Source organism: Leptosomus discolor, chromosome 16 (genome assembly GCF_034619465.1).
Source record: "Leptosomus discolor isolate bLepDis1 chromosome 16, bLepDis1.hap2, whole genome shotgun sequence".
NCBI classification, from domain to species: Eukaryota; Metazoa; Chordata; class Aves; order Leptosomiformes; family Leptosomidae; genus Leptosomus; species Leptosomus discolor.
Genome location: NC_141406.1, coordinates 3,749,126 through 3,772,106, shown reverse-complemented (window position 1 = coordinate 3,772,106; position 22,981 = coordinate 3,749,126). Strand labels below are relative to the sequence as shown.

General features: G+C 44.9%; 1 protein-coding gene across 3 annotated transcripts in view; it reads left to right on the top strand.

The window, feature by feature from the left end:
- TAOK3 (TAO kinase 3) overlaps positions 1-22,981 on the top strand; it is a 93,400-nt gene that overhangs the window by 65,081 nt on the left and 5,338 nt on the right. For all 3 annotated transcript variants that reach the window (XM_086473895.1, XM_086473894.1, XM_086473896.1), the window contains 5 exons: positions 1,607-1,813; positions 11,731-11,865; positions 19,941-20,177; positions 20,826-20,954; positions 21,907-22,110. In XM_086473895.1, coding sequence (XP_086330021.1) covers positions 1,607-1,813; positions 11,731-11,865; positions 19,941-20,177; positions 20,826-20,954; positions 21,907-22,110 — 912 coding nt within the window. The remainder of the gene's footprint in view (positions 1-1,606; positions 1,814-11,730; positions 11,866-19,940; positions 20,178-20,825; positions 20,955-21,906; positions 22,111-22,981) is intronic.

Below are 22,981 nucleotides of genomic sequence, written 5' to 3'. Positions count from 1 at the left end.
GCACTGCGTTTTACCACGGAGCGTGTGTACCACTGAAGGAGGTCGTATTGCTCGGGTGTGTCACTAACTTGGCAGCGAAAGGAAAACACAGCACGTGCTTCCGTTACTCCTTAACTGGTTAACAGAAGCTGCTCGACTGTAAGTGCCACAAGACAGTTGCTTTTTTCTACCTTAGACTTTCTAAGGTGGAAAAGGAGCATTACAAATCTTGGACACTCAGAATATTACTAATGCTTTCCTCGGAGCTTTTGCAAGAAAGTTAAGGTCGTTTGGAAAGTATTCAGGTCAGGAAGCCAATGTTAAGGTTGCATATGCAATCTCATCTCGGTCCTTTGTGCGTATACCTTCATTAATTACATAGCCATATCCTCATCTCCGATGCTTCGTAACGTTATTTCTTCTGCAACTTTATATAAGCATCCTGGAAATATTTTCATTCTCATATGCATATGTTCTCTGTAAAATAGTATTATTTTGTATTTTGGATTTTAAGTGCTCTCACACAGGCTCTGAATGATCGACTGATTGCTTAAAAAATAATCACACAATCACGTACAAATCTGTCAAGTCTGTCAATTGTATCTTTCTGTCGGTTTCCCACAAAATGAGTACCCTGTTAATTGATTTGTAATGTAATCCTCCCCAAGCTCGCTTTGGAGGCCAGGACAAACTGGGGGCAGTAGCAAGCCATTCACTTTGGTGAATCAAGGCTATTTCAGACCAGGAGCTGAAGGATGTTCAGAGTTCTTGGTCCTCACTGTGAACTCCTTGTCAGCCTCTTCAGTGCCACTAGTTAATTACAAAGGACTCCATAAATTCTCTAAATCAGTCCAGATTAAGTGCATACTCTGGGATTACTGTGCTCGTGGGAGTATGCAACAAGAAAAAAAAGGCTGCTACCTTCTGATATTTGTCTGTAGAATCAAAACATATCCTATATTATGAGGAATACTTACTCACATATGTCTTAGTAGATTACAACAGTTTTAATCACTGTAATAATGCAGACTTTTCTGAGTCAGCTGCTTAAAGGTGAATGAAGAATTTATCTTGGCTGAAAACACAAGGTTAAAGGAGTTTTTAGCTTGACAAAATGTAATTGCTGACTGCTTGGGACATGGAGGTTAAAACCTCTACACCTGTCAAGCACCATGTGATATTTATCAAACAATAAACTAATGGGTTCATTGTCTTACATCTTCTCTGAATCACGAAATGTGTTGTAGCATATCCTGACTTGGAACATTGTTTTAATACAAACTTAGGTTGCTCCTTTTAATTATGAGACTCCTTCCACCAGCCATCCGGTATTCTTGGATGCCTCCTGTTCCAGCCAAGAGCCGTGCCCAGACTTACTGATACGTGGAAAAAAAAAAGGCTTGAAGCCTGATGTAATAAGATTGCAGGGGAAAAAGCAAAAGCTACCTGCCCCCCATATGGAGTATTTCATAACCCAAGCAGCCTTGAGAAATGTAGTTGCCAAAATAATGAGCAAAGAACCTTTAACTCTGCAGAGCTGCCTTTAAAAGAATCTTTGGGCGCTGCAGGCACATGCTGGGCAGGTGATCTCCTGCAGTGTTTGTAACTGATGCCCCTTGTTTTATAGGACAGTGAGCATGGATCAAACCTGAGTAGGAAGATGGACAGCTTGGGCAGCAACCATTCCATCCCAAGTATGTCTGTGAGCACAGGCAGTCAGAGCAGCAGTGTGAGCAGCATGCAGGAGGTCCTGGATGAGAGCAGCCCTGAACTGGTCATGATGCATAGTGACGAGAGCACAATTAATTCCACTTCCTCCGTGGTTCCTAAGAAGGTATGTTCTCTGGTGCTCTCCGTAGCTTCCCGCAGTCCCTGCTATCGCTCCCGTTGGCTCACCCGCGTAGGGCCCATCCATCAGCGTGCTGTGGTCTTGTGCTGAGCCATCTGCTGCAAGCAGGAGCTGGTGGGCTTGCCAGAATCAAGTGGTGTGTGTTTTTTTTTTTTTTTCTTTAAAAGCTAAACTGCATTCAAATAACCTCTGAAAATAAGAGGCCGCTAATGAAAGGCAGCGCTGTCAGTGTCCAGGCAGGATTCACTGCATGCCTCCTTCCCCAGCCCTGCATGTGCACCTCATCTCTGCTTGTGACAACAGTCCTTGTTTCCTCGTGAATGGTTGTGCGGTATTATGCAGTTTGGTGACAAGTGGTCATGGCAGCTAAGCTAACCATTTACCAGTCACAGTGTATGATTAAAACCTGCTTGCGCTTGGATTTCCCTCATGAGAAGTGGAAGTGTGCAGAACTTTGGACCCTTCCCACGAGGTATGTTTTGAGTCAAGTTCCACTCAGTGCTTTTCTGCTCTTTTGCTGCATGTTGTGATCTGTTGCCTTTCGTTTTCTTAGTGGTAGATACCGAGCTAAAGTTGTCTGGCTGGAAGTCGGCATCTAATCTAAGATTGTTGGACTAAATAGTTTTCGCTTGGCCTTAGCAGTGTCGTTTGCTAGTGGGCAGTAAAATGTAGGTTGTTCGTGGGATGGCATTTGCAAAGGGCTTCAAAGTGTATGTATGCTTTTTGCTAGAGGAGCTAAAACGTTACAGCAGCCTGAAAAGTATGAATTTATCATTTGTAAGGTTACAGTAAAGCCTGGTGTTAACTAACTAAGTATTTGTAAGCATTTTTTTTTCTCCTGAAATACAGTGTTTGTGTAATTGAATATTGAGGCTCATATAAAAGGGAACTCTCAAGAAATTTTATCTTCAGCATAAGGTTGCTTTACGTATTTAAAGATACTGGCAGATAAGTTGCATTGGTGTCAGGGGTTTACGTCCTTCTGAAATACATCTGCAATAGCACCTTTAGAGGAGATTTTATTTCCACCTTTCTGAAAAAACAGTGTTAGGTACAAAATGCCAGCACGAGGGAACATTTTGAATGAAGGAGCGGCACAACTGATTTTATGTTCTGGGTGATTAGAGTTGGAGCTCTTTCTCATTTTGTGTAGCCTTCAGAAATGTGTATTAACTTTAATTTCACGTTGTTAAGTAGTTCTACTTAAGTATGCATTGAAACAGAAGTTTGAGGGACTGATTTACACAATAGTCATGTTATGTTACTGACTGATCGGTGTCATTACAGTTGATGAAAAAATGTGAGCCACACCCATCAGACATAAAGTGCATTTGTGAAAGAGGTAGAGCTCCTGCTTGTTTTAAGAATAATATTTTGGTTTATAGTGGTTGTATGACACTTCCAAAGTACAAATACAGGAAGATTTCCGACGCTGTGAATTCAGTCCTCTTAGACTTCTGCATAGCTGTTGTTTTCTGGAGATTAAGACAGTTGAGTAGAATGCATAACCATGACACCTCATGGAAGTCTTTGTTGTCCGGTTTGTAAAAAAGCCGGGGTCTCTTGCACGCTTGCAACTGGGACATTGTAAAAGAAATCACCTGTAGATCACTGAACAGAGGTGTTTCAGCATAATTCTGGAAGCACAAAACCCAGGTCTGAATGGTGGTCTTTACAAAATGGTTAACAAGTGGCTTGATTCTTGCAGTGGAGTAGATACCTTCTCAATTGGCAAATGTTACCTTCCGCTGTATGCACGCATAAGGCACCTTTAGACTATGTGTAGCGGGGGTATTCCAGACTGCAAATATATTGTTTTAATTCAGTACATTTTTTTTTAATTATCTGTTACTTTGGGGAATGCAATTTTAAATGGAAAACTGCTTCATGTGTATGTTATGTATGTATTAATACATGCGAAAAGGCAAAATTTGGAACAGTACACTTCAGGGGGTTTGTATACGCATCCATCCCACTCTGTTTTCAAGGTAAAGTTCCTTATTCTGAAAAGACTTCCGTTTGTCTTTGCTTGCTTTAACTGTGTTTCTGTAAACTGTGATGAAGCTGATCCACACAACTTGGTTTTCTTCTAGCAGGTGAGAAGTAGGGAGCGCTGAGTTTGGTAGCGCTCTGGAGCCTAACCACAAACAAAATGGAAGGAACCTGGGGTTCAAATTGAGCTTTAGGTTTGCATTTGATCAGCCTTTAAAGGCTAAAAAGAAGACACTGGTGAACATGGTTAGCCAGCTGTCCCTGTTACGTGGGCATAGGGTCACACATGGCATTGTTTTGACATGGGTCAAATCCAAGTGTTTAAAATTATGGTGTTCCACAAATGCATTAATGAACAACTTCTGGATGTAGCAGGCTGCGTAAAGTGACCAAGATGGCAAAATTGCCTGGACTGTTGAGATTTTTTCCTAAGGCTTAAAGCTCTAAGTGTCAGAGGCCTTTTGATTTCTTTGGACCACAGCCCCAGAATGTCATGTGCCATTGTAAAACACGGGATGAAAGAGTCTGTGGTCACGTGTGCGATACAGTTCCCAGCCTTCAGTGCTTGGTGTGAAGAGCCAGTCTGGCGTGGCCTTTACTGGGTGTAAATCAGGAGCAGACCTCAGGCTCTCGCTACATCGCCTGTGTAGCACTAGGCTGGGAGAAGCTTCGAGCATCCCCATCAAGCACTCCCAGCATCTAAACTGTGCCCAGCTACTCAGACAGAGGCAGTGTGTCAGAAACAGGCTGATACAGTAAAAGCATTTGTAAACAACTTTTTTTCTCCTTTTTTTTTTTTAACAGCTGCTAGTTGGCTGTAACTTCCAAAAATGTTTTGTGGTCACAGGGTAAGTGAAATGACCTGCTTCTGATCTGGTTAATTTTCACTGGCTATACTAGTTCATGGTAGCCAAGATGCTTGGGTTTTGTCTGCTGGAGAATAGCATTTGTGATAAATCCACCATGAAAAGCAGGCACAGCCTCACCCCTTCCACAATACAAAAGCTTTGGGGCAGCAGTATTTCCGTGTTTCTAAATGAGAACAAAGGTGACTCCCACCTATGAGCAGAGCAGAACCTGTAGATGGAAGAAAAATCACTGTACAGGAAGAAAATAATTTTAAAAAGCCATAACTGAATGTGGAGCTTTTTATATACCTCAGTTGATAGCTGTGTCCTAAACTCCTGTGAGGGGAAAAAAAATTGTGATAATATCTGCTACTCAGGCAGGAAGGCTGTGTCCTCCCTTCCTGGGATCTCGGTCCATCCCTAGGATCAAGGACTGCTTCCTCAGGAGGGTACCTTAGTCGCCAGCAAATTCTTGACAGGAAATTCCGATGTCCAGCTTGGATGAGCTGTCCTGCCAGAAGCTCTTCCTTGCCCCTTTGCAGGTTTCAGATTGGTGACCTCCTCCTTGGAAGTCACAATACGTCAGTGGAAGAGTTCTGGTTTTCTATTGTCTCTCTTTTGAAGACAGTTAACCTAACTGTGCTTCTCTATCCAAGGATCGTCCTACCTATGGGTACACAGTCTGGTGTCCATCTCTTGGTGGGAGCTAATTCAGTTGTTCAGCTGCACGGGTTGAGCACTGAAGAGTAAATGTAAGTGAGAGTGCAAAAAAAAAATAGGACAAAATGGGGCAGGCAGTTAAACTGTACTTCAAAGACACATAACCCAGATTTTAAAAGCAGATAGGTATCAGTTAATGCATCTTAAAATGAGGACGAAGACTTTGGCTCGCTAAGAATACAGGCATCAGTTGATGTATCGTAGGTAGTTTGTCATCTGCCTTGTTCAACTGCTGGTGTATGTCAGTGTGTGTACAGGTGGCTTCCCAGAGATGATATTTTGTTGTCCTAAATGAATATGCCAAGTGGCAGGATTTAGAATGCTCCCACATGGTATTATTTTATTTCCATAAAACTTTATAGTAGTAAAGAAGGATGTTCTCGTTTAATTTAAACAAGAAGCCGGTATGGTATTGTTTTGTTCAACTGCATTACAGAGTGGTTGCTGTTACTTACTTCAACCTTAAAATCATCAGTACTTACGAAGATGAACCTTGGGCAACAACAACGTCAGGGAAATCTTCTGATTAAAATCTAGTTTCTAACAAAAGGATTAAAAGAGGATGTTCATGGTTGATCATTGCAAATTCTTGCCCAATGTCCGTAATAAAAACATACTTCTGTAATAACTGTTGCAACTTGAGTGCCTTTCCAAATCCATTAAATTAACCTGGATGCGTCGCCTGTCACTGCTGTGATTAAAATGCAGCGTTCGTGCTGGATTCTGTGGATGGAGAGTGCTCTGGCATGGCGGCTCTACAGGAGTTACAGCTGAGGCAAAGCTGAGGGTGTTTTCCTACATATCAAGATTTATGAGTCATACTTGGAAAAGATGTTGTTTTTATGAGATGTAAAGGATATTTAGGTAATGACTTGTTGAGTTTTGGCTTGCGTGTGCCAGCAGTGATGACCCCTCACATACCTTCTGGAATCGTGTCAAGCCAGCTGATGACATGAAGCCTTTTCTTGAAAGACTCTTGATACTTAAACCTCTCGGTCGATTACTGAGGCATTTAGTGCACTGCATGACCACGAACGATGGCACGCTGTTGTTTTCCTCGCTCCTTTAAATTCTTGGAAGGAAGGGATTTGTTGCAGTTCCATTAAAGTCCTTACCATGTCTCAGAAATTGCCTGTCCTGTTTGTCTAGAGACTGGCAGGCCCTTCCAGTTAGTGAATCCTCTTGTGTAAACAGTGTTTGTGAAGGTTTTTATTTGGTGTGCATAACAAAAAACGCCGTGTGCAAGGGAATGTGCCTTTTGAGGCGAAAGTGTGGATGTTTCAGCTGGAGGCTAGTCCAGTGTGATCAGAGTTTGCAGTTGGGGGGTGTGTTAGTTTCTAAATCAGCTGCTGAAGATCGTGGGACCCCTCGCTCTGTATTTTGTTAATTCTTGTGTTTGATGCTATGTCAGTGCCAGGGTTCCTTCAGCCATATGATGATGATATATAGTGAGAAAATGTAAACATCAAATGTAATTTATAGATCTGTCTGCCCAGTTTTGCTGTGATTGAAATCTGAGGCAAAATTCTCATTTATTTTTTTCTGTAGGGGGAAAAAAAAAATCAACTCCTATCTACCTACTGAGTTGTTTTCTGTTTGCTTCTACAGCTTGCTTGTTCCAATTGTCCTCTGAGCAAGTATTTTATTCAACTAGGAAGTTTTCTTGCAGCAATGTGTTTGGGGTTTTTTTTCTCCTAGCGCTTCTTGGAACAAGCTACATCTCTCTCTATAACAAAACAAACAATATGATCAGTGTAATTATTAAGTGTTATCAGGAAGGAGTCTAGTCAGAATACCTTGAACATAAAATGAAGATGCTGTTAGTGTTGCTCTTAAAAATGAGTGGACCCAGATATACCTGAACTGTTGTGCTGGCATTGGAGGCAGGGGATGGTAAAGCCCTTTTTTCAGTGAGGAGGGTGGAAAGACAGTGTGGTGCAGAACTGGCACGGGACTCCAGAGAGCAGAATTCTGTTTCTTGCTCTGTAGGGTGACCTGGGGCAAGACTCAGGGGTTTGAGCAGGAACTCATGTGCATTGTGAGGTGCTCGGAGAGCACAGCAGCGGTAGCCGTTTAGATACCCAGCTGGAACCCGCTTGAACCCATTTGTGTCCGAACAAACGTTCGGACTGCTGCTTTGTATTTCTAATCAATCAGAGATTAACTTCCACAAGAACTTTTTTTTTAGGTTACTTATTAATCCGTAACATATGCAGGAGTCCTGCCTTTTGGGCTTTTTCATGGGTTTTGAGAGACTTGCTCTTTAGCATCTCTTGAGTGACTGGAAGCTCCACCAGCAATCTGGTCAGATAATACCGTGGAAATGTTTAAGAGTTTTTTGTCCTGGCGAATACGATCAGCAATGTCAAAGCCAACACCCAGCCAAACGCCCCTATTTGTTGTGATCAACCTGAAGACTGCTTATGTAGCAGATAATACCATCAGAAGAACAAATGATTCCTCTAGTAGGAAGTTGAAGGTTCTAGATTGTTGAGCCTAAATAGAAGGATTTTAATGGTTTAATGTGAGGTGTGATCTGAGCATGCCTGAAGTTGTATTCGTAAGGCAAATATTGCAATAAACACAGAAAACAGATGGAAGGCGAAATATACACAGAAGATACATTACTTTAAAAACAAACCGGTGTTTGAACTGCAAATTATGGGCTGAGAGATACCCTGACCCAAACGTGATGAGTTCCTGGGGTGCTTTCGATCAGGTTTTACTTACTGAGTAACTTGAGCTGAGGTGCCGGGTTTGCATCTTCGTCTCCTGCCAGTCTGGAGCTAAAAGTTGGAAACAAAATTTCCTGATTTGTGCCAAAGTATGAAAGGAGATGTGATTGCAGTGTCTCTTAGCAAGCTTTTGGGACAAGAAAATAAAATAAAAATAACAGAAATCTGTTCTCTAGGTTTGTACGTAGATATCTGCTGTAGTAGCCATCAGTCCCGTTGTCTAAGGAAGGCTGGTGGAGATAATGGCTGCTCTTAGCTTTATTTATCTTACAGGTCTCCGTTTACTAGCAGTCTCTGTGGTAGTGTCACTTGCTAGATTTGGTGACTCTTCATGTCAAGCAATTTTATTTCTGGTAGTGTGGCAGCTTTTCTGAAAAATGTTTTGCCTGTTAAGGTTCCATGGGCTTATTTGAGAGTTAATAGTGTTTGCCTGCCTGATGCAGAAGCCTCAGATCCCAGATTAAGGGGTGCCAAGGACAACCACCGAGTTTTTTGTCGGGTTGAAATTGGTCCTTTTGCTTGCTCAGTTGCGAAGGAATTTTCCCATTCCTTGCCCAGCTCAGCTGGAAATGGAGATGAAGTTAATTCACATTCCTGAAGGGCAATTAGATTCTGCTGTGAGCTTCTTATGTGCACCGAAGTAACTAGAAGTCCCATAAAACAAGACCAAGGTGACATTCTGCCCTCTAAGAATCCACCTCTTAGGTAATAGAGAGTAACCCACAGATTAATTTTTCCCATGTAAGAAATAATTACAATTCCGACTTGTCATTTTAGGTGGTATTTTGGAGCGTTCTGAAAAATCTGAATGCCCGTTTTAAAAGTTTTTGGGTTTTTTTGTCTTTCAGTGATTTACTGCTTCTCTGGTTTTAATATTTCACATTCACCCTGGTAATGGAGAGAGGGGAACGTGGGCCAGGGATTGGGGTATTGCTAGCAGACCTTAGGAACCTTGTACATTCGCTGTGCTGCTGCAGGCTTTGTGTACGACCGTGGGTAATATTTGTCCTGTCTCCACCTTAGTTGCATAACTGCAGTAGAGCAATAGTAACTCCTGAGTATTATCGTTTCTCTTCAGTCCTCCATGGTTCATAGGGGTAAGCCTTGTATCGATCTCCACCACAGGACTTTTCTGTTCAGCTCTCCTTTGTATATGAGATGCTGCAGTTTCAGCCTGTTCCCTTTTGCAGCTGCTGACTCCCTTCCCCTTGCTCCAGCTTCCTTCGTACCAGTGCATTCACATGAAGCTGTGTTTGCCCAAGTCCCAAAGGTTTATCTCTGCAGAGCTGCTTGGTGGAGAGCAAGAGGCCAAGTTTGGCGTTGCTTCTAGCACTGCCCCTTGCCTGGCTGGGGGTCCGTTGTGCCGGAAGGCTCCAAAACACGTCAGTAGAAATATCAAATTAAAAGGTGATGTTAGTAGCCAGCCCATCTGCTTTGGGTTGTCTAGGGTATCCCTGATTGTATAGCAGAGTCCTTCTTACACCGACTTGATAGGCGAGAGTGCTGCAAAGCTGTAGAAAACCTGGGATCGATATTCTTCCAGTGAAGCCACGAGTCCAATTAAACTGAGTGATACTGTTAAATTTTAAATGTTGAATCAAGATTTTTTTTTTTTTTTTTTTGGTATGGCTGTTGTAGAGCTTAAGATGTTCCTTTCTCAGGAAAGCGTGCAAGTCTGAGCGCCCTGCCTGTGGTAGGAACATGCACAAGTTGAAAATCTAAGATTGCCAGTGATCGCCCTCCTGTAACACTGCCTTCCCCTGTTAAGACAGGGCAACAAAAGGTCCAGCGTAAGGATGGCCAATACAAAATGAAAGAGCAACTTTTCGTTATACTCTCTAGCCCTACTACTTTTGTGGAGGACGGTCCTTTTTAACTGTTTTAGCTTGTTCTTTCTCCCTCGGGTGGGTACGGAGGAGCTGGTGCGGGCTGGGCTCTGTGGTGGTCTTGGCTGTTGTGCTCTCTGCGCAGAGGCAAGTGAAAGGTGAGCATGGAGTGTAAAGGCTCAAAATGAAGGATATGAGAAAAGGTATTTGGTTTAAAGCGCTTTAAATCAACTTGTCATTCGGCTCTTTGTCTCCGCATTTCTGTACCTGTTTGGCTTTTGCTTGAAATAATGTACAGAACCGTGTTGAAAGCAGCTGAATGTGTAGAAGCAGCTAGAAATTGAGGACAGCAGAGAGGGGAACAAGTGTCTGCAGAGCGGGAAAGGAGCATCGGTACGGCAGCAGTGTCGTGGTGGAGATGCTACTCCATTATCAGCTGGTTTCTCACCACGGGGCTTTCTGCCGTTACTGGTGTCCGCTCTGGCACGGCAGAGCGGCAAAGCTGCTTCTGGTTGCCTGCAACCACCCGGTGCATGGAGGCAGCAAGTCACTGATGGAGCCAGTCATTCTCTGCAAGGGTTGGAGTCTTTTCTTTGCCTTTTGGTAGAGGCATTTGCTCGCAGCCTTTATTTTGCACTCCTGACAGCTGACATCATTCAGGAAGAACCTCAGTTTTCCTTAGAGTCTTTAGGACCTGGAGCTTGAGGATGAGAATCATGAAACTGTGGTAGATGGCAGCATGGCAGATATGCCAACGCTGGCTACCATCACTGCTGCCCCGTGGAGCCCACGCCACTGGGCAGGCTGCAGCGAGAGGCAGTGGAACATGCCTGGTGTCCAAAGGCTGCTCCGTCCTGGAGGTGTAGCCTGCGGCTGTGCTGACTTTTGGCAGCCACCACGTCAGCGAGCGAGATTGTGGTGGCGTTTCTCACCGGCCTTTCTGATGAGGGTCTCTCCTCTATCCGCTTGACGAGAGCTTTGTTCCGTGGCAAAACTTGCACGCGCCGTTTCACGGATGCGCAGCCGCTCCTCGCGAAGCCTTGCCAGCGAGCAAGAGGGAGGTCGCACCGGGAACCATTCGTGCTAAAACCTGTGAGCTGTTGCTTTAAAAGGGAAGAAGGGGGAAAAAAAAAAAAATCCTTTGTGGGCTGTGGAGAGAAAGTGCTAGAACTGTGCAGGATCATGACTGGAAAGCAGGATCCCTGAGTGGTCACGGAGGCTTTCCTGGTCCTCTCCAGCCTGCCACGGTTTTAGCCAGGATGCTGCTTCTCCACAGCAGATAACAAACAAGAGACAAAGAAACCCTATCGAGGACGAACCAGTCGGCAAAGGGAATGAGGCAAAATGTTGCCCTTGTGTTAAAAGGGAACAGCATCTTCTTTACTAGACATGGAAAGCACGTTTTTAACGGGACTGCTCGGTTGCAGTGCTTGAACCCGACCTTTCTGAGGAGTCCGATTTGCTCTGCATTGCTTTATGCTTTTGAGCCTGGGTTTTTTTGCACATATGTAATACTGGAGGTTTAGAAAAAAAAAAAAAAAAACCACCCAACCCAGCCAGGGATTCAGAAGGCATCCTGCTAGCGATCAGCTGACACGCCGAACCCAAGCCTGCAATGTGTTGCTTATTCATTTTGTACCGTGGGAGCTGCCGGGGCTAGCAGAGAGCTGAACTATGCCTCTCAAACAGCGGCGCTTGTGCAGACAGAGGGGTGAGAGAGAGGCAGCCGCCGCGGGAAGAGCACAGCCGGACTTTCTCCTTGTTTTTATCCATTTCTGCAGGATCATGTATTTATAAGGGATGAGGTGGGCCACAGGGATCGCAGGCCTGAGGTGCGGCCTACCCAGTCAGTGCAGAATCAGGCCCTCCACTACCGGAACCGAGAGCGCTTTGCCACAATCAAATCAGCATCTTTGGTAAGCAGCCACCCCACCCCACCTCCTCTCATCCCCTCTCCCTCTGCAAAGGGGTCAGGATTTTTGGTTTTGTTTTTTTTTTTTTCCTCTCCTAATTATGTTTTTTGTTGTTGTTGGCATAGCAACTAGATACTGCACTGAAAGATATTTTAGCTCTGTGTGTGTGAGATGCAAAATGTAGAATATATTGAATATTTCTGTGTGTTTCCAGTGTATGTGAGATAAGCTGCCTTCCTGGGTGAAGTTAATACCATCTCAGATCTCCCCCCCCCCCCCCCCTTTCCACCTATCTCTTTTGTTAATATGTTTATTTGCATGTGCATAAAGTGTGTATATGTGCTCGTGTGAAATATGCTTAAATGCTATGGAGATGCAGATGGGGTTTGAAACAATAAGATTGCTGCTTCCCGGCTGAGCTGCTGGCTGTTTTTTCATTCATTCATTCATTTATTTCAAGCAACTGTACCGTGACTGCATTTTTTCAGCTTGATCCCTAGGAAGGATTGCTCGGTTGCGATAACGGAGAGGGCTTACAGCGGGCTGTGGGCTTACAAAGAGGAGGGGGATGGGGTGAATCCATCAAGATTTGTACTATTGCAAATGTGATTGCTGTGGATGCCTTTGTAGTAGGGAAAGGGGTGTGTGCCGGAAGAGTTAGTTGTCGTGCCCTCCCCCACCTCGCGTCCGCACGGGCTGCGGTCGGTAGCAACATTTTTGAGGAAAGGAGTGAAAATGGCCTTTTAAAGCTAAAATAAATGTGATCTTAAATGTTTCAGCCCGATGGTATTAGAGGTCAGATGGACGGGGAGCGTTAGAGAGTACCCACTGTTTGGCCATGGCACTTGCTCAGTGCTATGACATCATCCTAGACCAACCCCGAAATTATACCAGCAAGCCCTCCCCTTCTTGTTTTACCCTGCCTGAACGGTGGGGTTTTTCCTTCTGTACCACCATTTCTTGATCCCCGAATCACTCCTTCTTTCTACATGCACAAGACAGCGCGTGTGTGTGCGTGTGTGTGTGACCACAGCTAAAGGTTGTGAGTGGAGGGAGAGAGCAGCAGCAGTGCCAGCAGCCAAAATTTTTCTGTGTGGTGGTTGCTGCTGCTGCTGTTAAAATCTAGAATGATGATGCTGTGGCAGTCAGACTTCTGGGCAGATGCTTCATGGGCTGACATTCGATGGGAGCATCTGAGTTCCACCTTTTGCAGGTATACTTCTGGGTAGCCCTACCATGAGTGCTCCCCAGGCTGATGTCCCCTGCTCCCCCTTCCCTCCCTCCTCCCCCCCAGTTTAAAGAGTGACCTAGAAATGTGTGCATCACAGGACTTCATGCAGCACACCTGACACAGGCAGGGTCTCTCATCTCCTGGAGACCCTCTGCCTTGTGAATTTTGCTCGTGTGGGTGTGGGTGCATGCATCCAGTATAGTGCCCACACTGTTGCCTGCACTGAGCAAATAAAAGTAGGATCCGGTTAGGTTGGCTGGAGGGAAGAAATAATGAATGACTCGATATCATACTCCAGACATACACAATTTGATTGATAAATAGCTGCGCATATGGAATATATTAGTATCCTTTTATTCCTGGGGAAAGCTGCTGCACCTTCTGTCCTGCCTTCAGCAGCAGAGTCCATAACTCCTGTCTTCCTTAAATATGTCATCTCTGGGCTACTTGGGTGGCTTGAAGGTATTTAATGGCAAGGCCCCCTTGGAAGATGATGAAAGATGTTGCTATGAAGGTATGGACTGTGAGGTCTTCCCAGACCTCTAAGCTGTGGGGAAGACAGCTAACGTCCCAAGGTCACTCCTGAATCCCATGGCAGCCTCCTGTGGGGCTGGGACTGTGTCTGTCTTAATTCCCCGGTCACCTGGATTTGCTAAATCTCTGCTTCAGTGGCCAAATGATGATAAAGTTAAAATTAATAGCGGGTGGGGAAAACGGTAGGCTTTTTGAAGAACTTTTCTCTTTTTTTAGTTTTCTGTGGAACATGCTGTGATACGGAGCATGTCTGGGCTCATGCTGGGAGGCCTTAGGGTGCACACTCAAGGTGAGCAGTACATGCACAGCACAGTGTCTTTTGGGGGAGAGGGAAATCCCACCCGTTTGCTCCCTATGTTAGCCAGCAAGCCTTTGGAAAAGCACATGGTAGTATGTGGCATGCAAAAGCTTTGTTGTCCCCATCACTTGCACACGTGTCCCCTTCCCAGCACAGAGGGAAGATCCCAAAGCACCACCTCGGTACTACAGGAGGTGCTACTGTGTCCTTAGGTTCTGAGGTTACGTGGTGGGGGAGAAGTTTCCCTGTGTTTACAACAGAAATATTTTATTTCATTTCAGTTAACCTTGTGATGAGCTTCCCCTTTGATAATCTTTCATTCACACCTCTTCATGTTCCAAAATGGAAATCTAGGGGGGGTTGAAAAGCTAAGTTGAAGCCTATTGCATGAACCTGAAGAATGCCAGGGTGCGTGCTCGGGTTCGAAGCGCCGGCGTGGCCATCAGCACCCTTTTTAATCGCTGTGCGTTCGATCACCGCTCGGTGATGTCAGTGGGCAGCGGTGCTGAATGCTGCTGCTCTTCTGGCCAACGGGAAAGTTCTCTCGTGCCTGGCCCCTTGTCTCCTGCTTAAATACCGGTGGGGAGGGCAAGGTCACCAAGTAGCTGGTATGGGGAGAATGACCTAAACGTGTCTGGAATTTATCGTGTGAAACCAGAAATCCAGACTTCATTCATCTCTCTGTGTTAATTTGCTCTTTCAATGGCATCTTGAAAAAATTAATCCTGTGTGAATGGGTGCTCAAGATCCCGCAGTGTTAAACACTAAGCCAACCAGCATGCTTCGGTGGTTCCCTGCGTCGTTGCTGCTGACCATCAGTTGGTTTCTCGGCAGCTGGGTGCTGCTTCTTGGGCACGGAAAGGTGATGCAGTTGAGAGCATCAGGTGGCCTGTATTGCAGAGAATCAGAAAATGGGAGTTCTGACCCCAAATTCAATAATATGGGGTGATATTTGGGTGTAAAAACTTCTGCTTGTGGGATTTGCTGAACGCCACCCCCTCCCCAACATGAGATCAGGGCAGCATTATAGGGGAAAAGCACGGAGTCTGGGAGCTGGGGCTGAGCGTGTTGCTCCACAGCTGGTGCAGTCCGGGGTCTTGGGCCCTCAAGTCCTTGTTATTCACCCTTAGAGCAGGATGCTGCAGATAGAGGAAAGGCTGGCCTTTCTAAAAGGGTGCTCTCAGCTTGGAAGTTGAATCTCTTTCCCAAAACAAGCTCAAGTAGTTTCAGAGAATGCGGGAGTCGCAGGAGAACTACCTTAGACAGCTCTACACCCCAGATGTCCTGGTGATTTTAAGGGTGATTCACCTGCCCTGTTGCTCTACAAAAGCATCACATGAATAGGAAGGAAACTGGACAGACTTCCAGGTAAAATAGTGAAATGGGCTATCCACAAAGAAACAGGCAGTGAACGAGCTTTCTAGTCTTTCAGTGATATTGCTCGGGTTAAAATTAAAAAAAAAAAAGGCAATGTGGTTAAGAAACCTGAAGGAGCTTACCTTTGGTCATAATTCAAACAACAATTTTAATAGTCACTCTTCTGGACCATCTTTCTCTTTGGTCATTGTACAGACCTACCTTCCCTCTGCCCTTTTTTCTTTTTTTTTTTTTGTTTGAATGACACTCTTGCAGCAACAATAACCATCCCCTGGAACAGTAGTGGGAAATACGCTGCATGGTTCTGCTGTTGCAGTGCAAGTTACTGTCTGAAATGGAGATCAGGTACCTACTACATCTGCACATCTCCACATCTATTAGTGATCCATAAATTAAAAGCTACAACTAGAAATCTAAGCCTTGAAAGCTCAGAAAGCTGCTGTTGAAAAAGAAGGGTAGAGATGCTGCATGTTGCTAAGACTATACCTATCAACATTTTCAAATAAAAGGTGTTTTTTAAATAGGTGCAGGGATGCATCAGTCTGCATTTCTGGATGTCTTTCATGCTTGAGCCCTTAACTCTCCACCGCCTCATGCATTTCCTCGATAGCTGCTTTTATGGTTTTCAAATGAAATGATCTAATAGCTAACGTTTCATAGAAAGATCAGACAGTGTGGACTCTTATTGAAGATCTTGGCATTCTCTTTGAAATCCAAATGCCAGCAAAAGAATTATGTGATGTCATCCAGGGTCTGCAAAGCCAAATGTGTAGGGACACGTGAGCAGGCTTCTCTGGATGTGGCCATTAAAGTGCCACCAGGGCAGTCTGACTCCGCCACCCGGTACGTTTACACGATGGCTGTTCCCTTGCACCACCTTCTGCTGAAGCGATCTTATTCCAGATGGTTGAGTTTCTCCTAATGGACTCATCTGGCTGATGCCTTTATAGATCTTTGCTCTAAAAGTACTGAACTTGTTCTTTCTCATCTCAAAAGTTCTCTCTTGCTGTGAGAGGCTGCTGGCAGTGTCTTGCTCAGTGCTCTGCCTGGTCCAGCAAAGGGGAGCTCCGTATCTCGTTTGGTTATCGAGAGGTGAGGAGACCTGTCTTTCAGAAGAGTGTTCAGTATCTTGGTTAAACAGTGTTGAAAAAGGAGCTCTAAAGAGCTGCGGGTTTGGAGGACAAGTTGTGAGCCCAACTCCCTTACGTAAAGCAAAAATCTTGGAGGGATGAAAGGGAGAAAGTTTGAATTTTATGGCAAGTGAACTGCCTGTGGGAGTAGGTTGGAAAAGACTTCTCTCTTCTCAGCTCTGTACGTGCCAAAGATACAGAGAGATAAGAAACTGAGAAAATGTCATACCTTAATAAAAGCTGTTCTGTTTTATACAGGTTTTTTGGGTCGCCTGATGGCCCGCTTGATTATTGCGTGCTGCAGGTAAAACTTCAGGAAACCGCGGTTTTCTGCTTTAAAGGATCCTGACATTTTCTGGTTATGTGGAGAACGAATTCTGCAATGAGCCTTTCAGTTGTCATCTTTGTTTTCCCATCATAATATGTGGGATTATGTTTGTGAACTTCATAAAGTTCCAAGTGCTTTTGTCAAAGAACACCGGAAGGGTGATTCCTGGAACTTCCCCAAATTTTCTTTTTAAAATGGTGGCTCAAGCTGTTCATTCATTAGGGGCTTAATCTTTAAAACCATAATCCTTTATTCATTCATGCTTAGTCTGAAGTACTTCTCTGGTACTAAACTGGTCATATTCAGTAACTAATGTTAATTTCATCCATGCTCTGAGATCACCATTTGGAGACCTTGTCTTTGAAGATGAAGTTCTGAAGAGTGTTGGCCTCGATTAGAAATTATGGTGATAAATTAGGTCTTTAGCATGAGCATGCTGAATGCAGACATTGAATCTCTGAGATGTCCACCAAGTCTACTGTTCTCCTTCTCTCTTGTTTTCAGGAGTGAAATGCTGCTTCTGTCTTGTTCTGACTTTTTAATGTCTCATCTTCTGCTGTGACTGGAAGGCTTTATCAGCTAGTGTAATCATTAGTAATTGCATCCTATTTTGGGGGAATAGAGATCCCAGACTTAATGTGAAATCTTTCAAAGATGGCATTCTTGTCATGATAGAGACAAGCTGAGCAAAACTGGAAATGGGGTGCCCAGGAGCAGCAAAAAAAAAAAAAAAAGGATAAAAGTTTAATGATTTTTGCTGTAAATTAAACAAGTGCACATTCTAAACCTCGTTAGAGAGTAGACCAAAGGGGAGACTGGCAAAGTTGCAGAGAGTTCTTAGATCCATTTTTTCGTGTGCTCTTGCTATTTGCTTTGTTCTGCCAACTTCTTGGAACGGAGTGTGCCGTGCAGAACGTCCCACTGCTCACAAAAAGGCTGAGTCTCAAAAATAGCACATCCAGGAAGATCTTGTACTGCTGCTGCGTGGTCGTTACGGTAGTTACCGTATCTCTGTGTCTCCACAAGTACCTGACCAAGTCTGTTCTCTCCAAGTCATATGTGGAATGTCGGGGGTTTGCCTGTCTTACCTGACATCTGTCTCTCATGATTAACTTGGATGACTTCTCAGAGGAATTTTCATTACCTGGAAGCTTCTGTCAGAGATCTTGCTCTTGCTGAACTTGACTGAAATGCGCAAGTTCCTACGAACGCTTACCAGCTTCTGCAAGGTATGGCTGTCATTGTTACACTTCAAAAAAAAAATAAAAATAAAAAAAGCTTTTTGAACTATCACAATGCACAGGGTTGATACTGTGTTTCTGTATTCGTTTCTACAATCTCACACAGTCCTGGTATCTGGCCTAGATCTATCTCGTTACCTAGCCTCGAGCCCTTGAAGGCTGCTGTGGTACACCAATTGCTGAGGTGTAAATATATATTTAATCCAGTCAGCTTCAAAATCGGGATGTGATTTGTGCATCGTCACTTACCTCGTCGTTGATGTTGGACTTCACTAATGTGGTGGACCCACCGTCATCGCTTCCTGGTAACGGAGCCTGACACAGGCTGTAGTCAGGCTAGTTCTTGGTTTTCTTTGCAGTCAGAGGTTTCCTTTTCTCTCTGGGCTTGTCTTTGGAAGGGATGGGGGCAAGATGGAGGCTGTCCACTTCAGTAGCTTCATCCTTTCGTGTCTTGTCTCTATTCTGGGACGCTGGCTATAATTTTCTTGGTTGGTAGCTATTTACTGTAAATTGTTGTTCATCTATTTCAAGGTGAAGGCTTTGGAAGGCTCTTCCTAACCTCCTCTTCACACTCCTCCCGAGTGTTGGTAGTCACTTGAGCAGTGACAGGTGGCAGCATGCTGTCTGCCTTGGGTGACACATCAGTTGTGGTGTTAAGCTTGCTTGTTGATTTTTTTTTTCGAGCTCTTACTGCTTCCCATCAGCCACTAGCCCTGAAGCGCAGGGCTGCCAGCAAGTGGGCTTGGCTGGCTGCTCAGTAAAGCAGCGCTGCTCTCCTGTCGAACTTGAGCCTTCGCAGGTCTGTAGGTGCGTCCCTCCCTACGTCTGAACTTACTTGGAAGATCTCTGAAAACCAGCCTTTGGATGACAGCGGTATGGTAGGAGGGCCCAGTTCTTTCTCTTGGCTGCTGTAGAGATATCCATCAGGAAGGCTGGGCTCTGGCGGGAAGGACCGTTGGGTCATAAAGCGTCAATGATCACCTTCCAAGGGCTGAGCTCTTTGCTTCTTGCTTGTGAAGTGTGGAAGCAGAGGTCCCCTCACACCGAATCAGGGACTGCAGCTCTACACATGTACTAAGGGCTCCAGCTTGCGGCTCCCAGGACTGTCATATAAAGTATCAACAGGTCTTTATACGTGAAGTTCCTGGGACTGTATTAAAATACTTTTAAAAAATCAATCTTGGACACTTTTCTTCTTTTGAAATGGAAGCATTACCATTTGCATTTTCTTCTGAAAAATATTGGCACAACTTACTGGGGTTTTTTCTTCCTTTCACATTGATATACTTGGGCATGGAAATGAATGTGGAACTTGTGAGTTTGTTTCAGCTGAGCAGGGTTTAAAATCTGCTTAGACCATCTGATCAATCTTGTTAAGAGCACACAGTTCCAGAACAGTGTTCCCTTGTTAGAAAACTTTCAGTTCTGGTAGGGAGTGAGCTCAGTCTGCCATCCTCTTGAATTTTAAGAAGAAATTTTGAAGGAGGCTACTCGTTGCAGGAAATAGGTATTGAGGGGCTGAATTGCAACTGTGGTGACTCAAGGAGGAAGGAAAGAACGGGTGGGTTGGGGGGTTCTTGAAATGGATGCCATCTTGTAAGTCCATATTTTGTTTCCAGATATCCTGTAGTGTTTCTTGGAGTGATGAGCAACCTGCTGTTTCCTTTATTGGTAACACGGCATGTTCTGCTGTGTTACTGAAAACACACATAAAATTCTCAGGAAAAGATGGGGGTGAAAATCAGTAGAGAGAAATCTTATGGCCTTGTTGGTGATACTAAACAGCAGCAGCCTCTGAAACCTGGAACAGCATTCCCTGAAAGTTGATTTCTAAGACTACAGCAAAACAGGGTCTGGCTTACAGGTAAGCCGCTGGTATGGAGACAGCCTGTCTAGGAAGGCGGCCGTGTAGCACTTGTTCCCCTTTTCCTGACATCAGGTTACAAGACAGATCCATGAGCATGAGCAGGAGAACGAGCTGCGGGAACAGATGTCAGGATATAAGCGGATGCGGCGCCAGCACCAGAAGCAGCTGATCGCCCTGGAAAACAAGTTGAAGGCCGAGATGGACGAGCACCGCCTCAAGCTGCAGAAGGAGGTGGAGACGCACGCCAACAACTCGTCCATTGAGCTGGAGAAGCTGGCCAAGAAGCAAGTAGCTGTGATGGAGAAAGAGGTGAGTAGAGTTACTGGCTCCCAAGCTGTAGGTGAAGGTTGGAGGGAGAGGTGTGTGCCACGTCTCCAAGAGAAGGCTGTGGAAGTCCTGCTTAAAACCTGTGTCCTTAAGGTGTGCTGTGTGGTTGCTTGTCCGGAGCTGCCCTGGCCCGGTTTGTGGAACAGTTCCACAGCTACAAGTCAGCCTCTGGGATGAGGGACACTCCGTTGGCCAGCGCTGCAGCTCGTGGCAGCTGGCTGAGAGAGGCTGACAAACTCGGCGGAGAGCTTGGAGGGAGCTTCTGCCTCGTGGCTGAGGGAATGAACAGAGCTCGTGGCTGTTACTGAGTCTGTTTAAAAATCAACATGTTAATCCATGTGGTAAATTAGTGGGGGGGTTTTTACCCTCTGGGGTGGTGTTGGTGGAGAGATAAGAAGCATAAGGAAACTTAAATGCGTGTGGGCATTATGGGGGTTTTGTGGAAGCAGCTTTCATGTGGCTGGATCCTCATGGCTTTGTCTAGCACAGTGGTAGGAGAAAGACAGACCAAAAAACACAGAAGACTGATTTGTGCTGGATTCAGTACCTGCTCCTTCACCCTTTATTTTGGGGGGGTTTTCTCATTAGGTTTTTTTTTTTTCTCCTCTCTCTTTTCTCTCCATCTTGCAGGCAAAGGCAGCTGCAGCAGATGAAAAGAAATTCCAGCAACAGATTTTGGCTCAGCAAAAGAAAGACCTGGCGACCTTTTTAGAAAGTCAGAAGAAACAATACAAGCTTTGCAAGGAAAAGATTAAAGAGGCAAGAAAACCATCATTTTCAGGGCTGAAGGGGTGCGGAATGAACATGAACTAGCCTTTTCACTTTGATAAACCTGGGCCAGCCCAGGGGTTTAAGGGACACTGTCACGCATGGAAGCAGATTTAGACTCTCAGCAAGTAAACTTTCAAAAACTGGGAGCATCTGGCGGCACTTCTAGAATAATCTGTAAAGGTGCTAAAGGTGCCTTCGCAACTCGCTGAGGAGCAGAGTTTTTGAAACCAAGGGTGGTGAGGGAAAGTGGGACTTCACAGAGCTTCCCCCTCTTCTTCTTTTTTGTTTTTTTTTTTTGCTTGAGCTGTAGGTAATTGGAGCAGCCTTTTAGATGTCACTTGACTGACGCCCTGTGATCACTTATATGAATTAGAAAAAGAAGTAACTCCGTATATAGCTTTATCTATCCCAAACTGCAATACTTGAGTACAGCGTGCCCCCCACATAGCAAAAATCACTTGCTGTTGAGAATGTAGAGGTGAAAAAACGAACAGCAAGGAGCCCCGTTAGGTATCTGATTCGGTCATCAAGCATGAGTCCTTCTTAAATAAAACTTAAGCCCAAGCTGGGCTCCTTTGTAAAACAGGTGCAGAGCTGGGAAGGGAGCCACGGGGTTTGACCCAGCCCCTTCCCAGAGCCTCCCCTGGGGTGGGGTGTGACTGTCTTTTCGTTGCTGCGCTGTTTAGCCCCCAAGATGTTTGTGTTTAATGGCCACTTCTTCCTCCTCCTCTTGGTGTGTTGTAATACAGCTCCAGAGGCAGTAGGGCTGGGCATGGCCAGGTGACGAGTCTGGTTCTGCTGGTACCTGGTGGTCTCGTCAGGATTGTGGTGTCCTTTTGTGAACTGAATGGCAGAGGAGTAGCCAGTGACTGAAGGTTCTCCAAGTCCTATGTCACTGTGACCCTAAGGGAAGTCTTATTTTGACCCTGTCTGCATGCAGGAGATGAATGAGGACCACAGCACGCCGAAGAAAGAGAAGCAAGAAAGAATATCCAAACATAAAGAGAACCTGCAGCACACACAGGCTGAAGAGGAGGCCCATCTTCTCAGCCAGCAGAGACTCTACTACGACAAAAACTGCCGTTTCTTCAAGAGAAAAACGATGATCAAGAGGCACGAGATGGAGCAGCAGAACATTCGGGAGGTATGGCGCCCTTCGCTTCCTTTCCCGAGCATTTCTTTCATTGCTTTAGCTCCGTGTCTGTAAAACAGTTTGCTGACTGACATCAGATCTTCATGTTTCCAGTTGCTAAACAGAACTGAGAAAAAATATAGGAAACGTGTTTTGGGAAAGAGTTTTCCACACAGATGTGGCTGGGTTTATTAACTGAGGAGGGGTGGCATCATTGACTTGCAGACAGAAACGTTATGTGGGCCAGATGCTTCGTCTGAGCTCCTGGGCATTAGATTTTGGGGGATCCTGCTGGGCTTCTCTCACAGCACAGGGCAGTTGGTGCCTGGGCCTGGGCCGCCTGCGGGATGGCTGAAAGGGAGGGCATCACGTGAGGAGTTCTACTTGTGGGCTAAAGAAAACTTAACACAGCTGAAAGATGTATAATAGGCCAGTGATAACCTTAAAGGAACAATATTAAGTTGCAAAATGAAATGCTACAAATGTAAGAAATACCAGAAATCCAGTCCTTTTTTGTGTGTGCGTTCTGGTTGTCTCCAAATAATCAGATAGTGCTTTGCCATTGGGCTCTGTTCAAACTGGTGCACAGAATGGGGGATTGTTAAGGAGAAGCTATTCAACATCTTGCTTTCCCTCATCAGTTACTGACCCTTGCCTTACAGCCTGCCTGTAGTCAAGTGCCACTTTGGAGAAAGAGTTATTACTTGTAGATTTGTTCTCTGGTAGTCACTACAGTTTCTGAATTCTTCATGGATGTTATTTTTAGCCACAAAAATCGGTATGATGAAGAGAAGGTATTTTAATAAAGGCTGAGAGTGAGCGACCAAAAATTTCTAACAATCATGTACTTGGTCTGCTCCTACCGAGTTTTCCAGCAGACTTA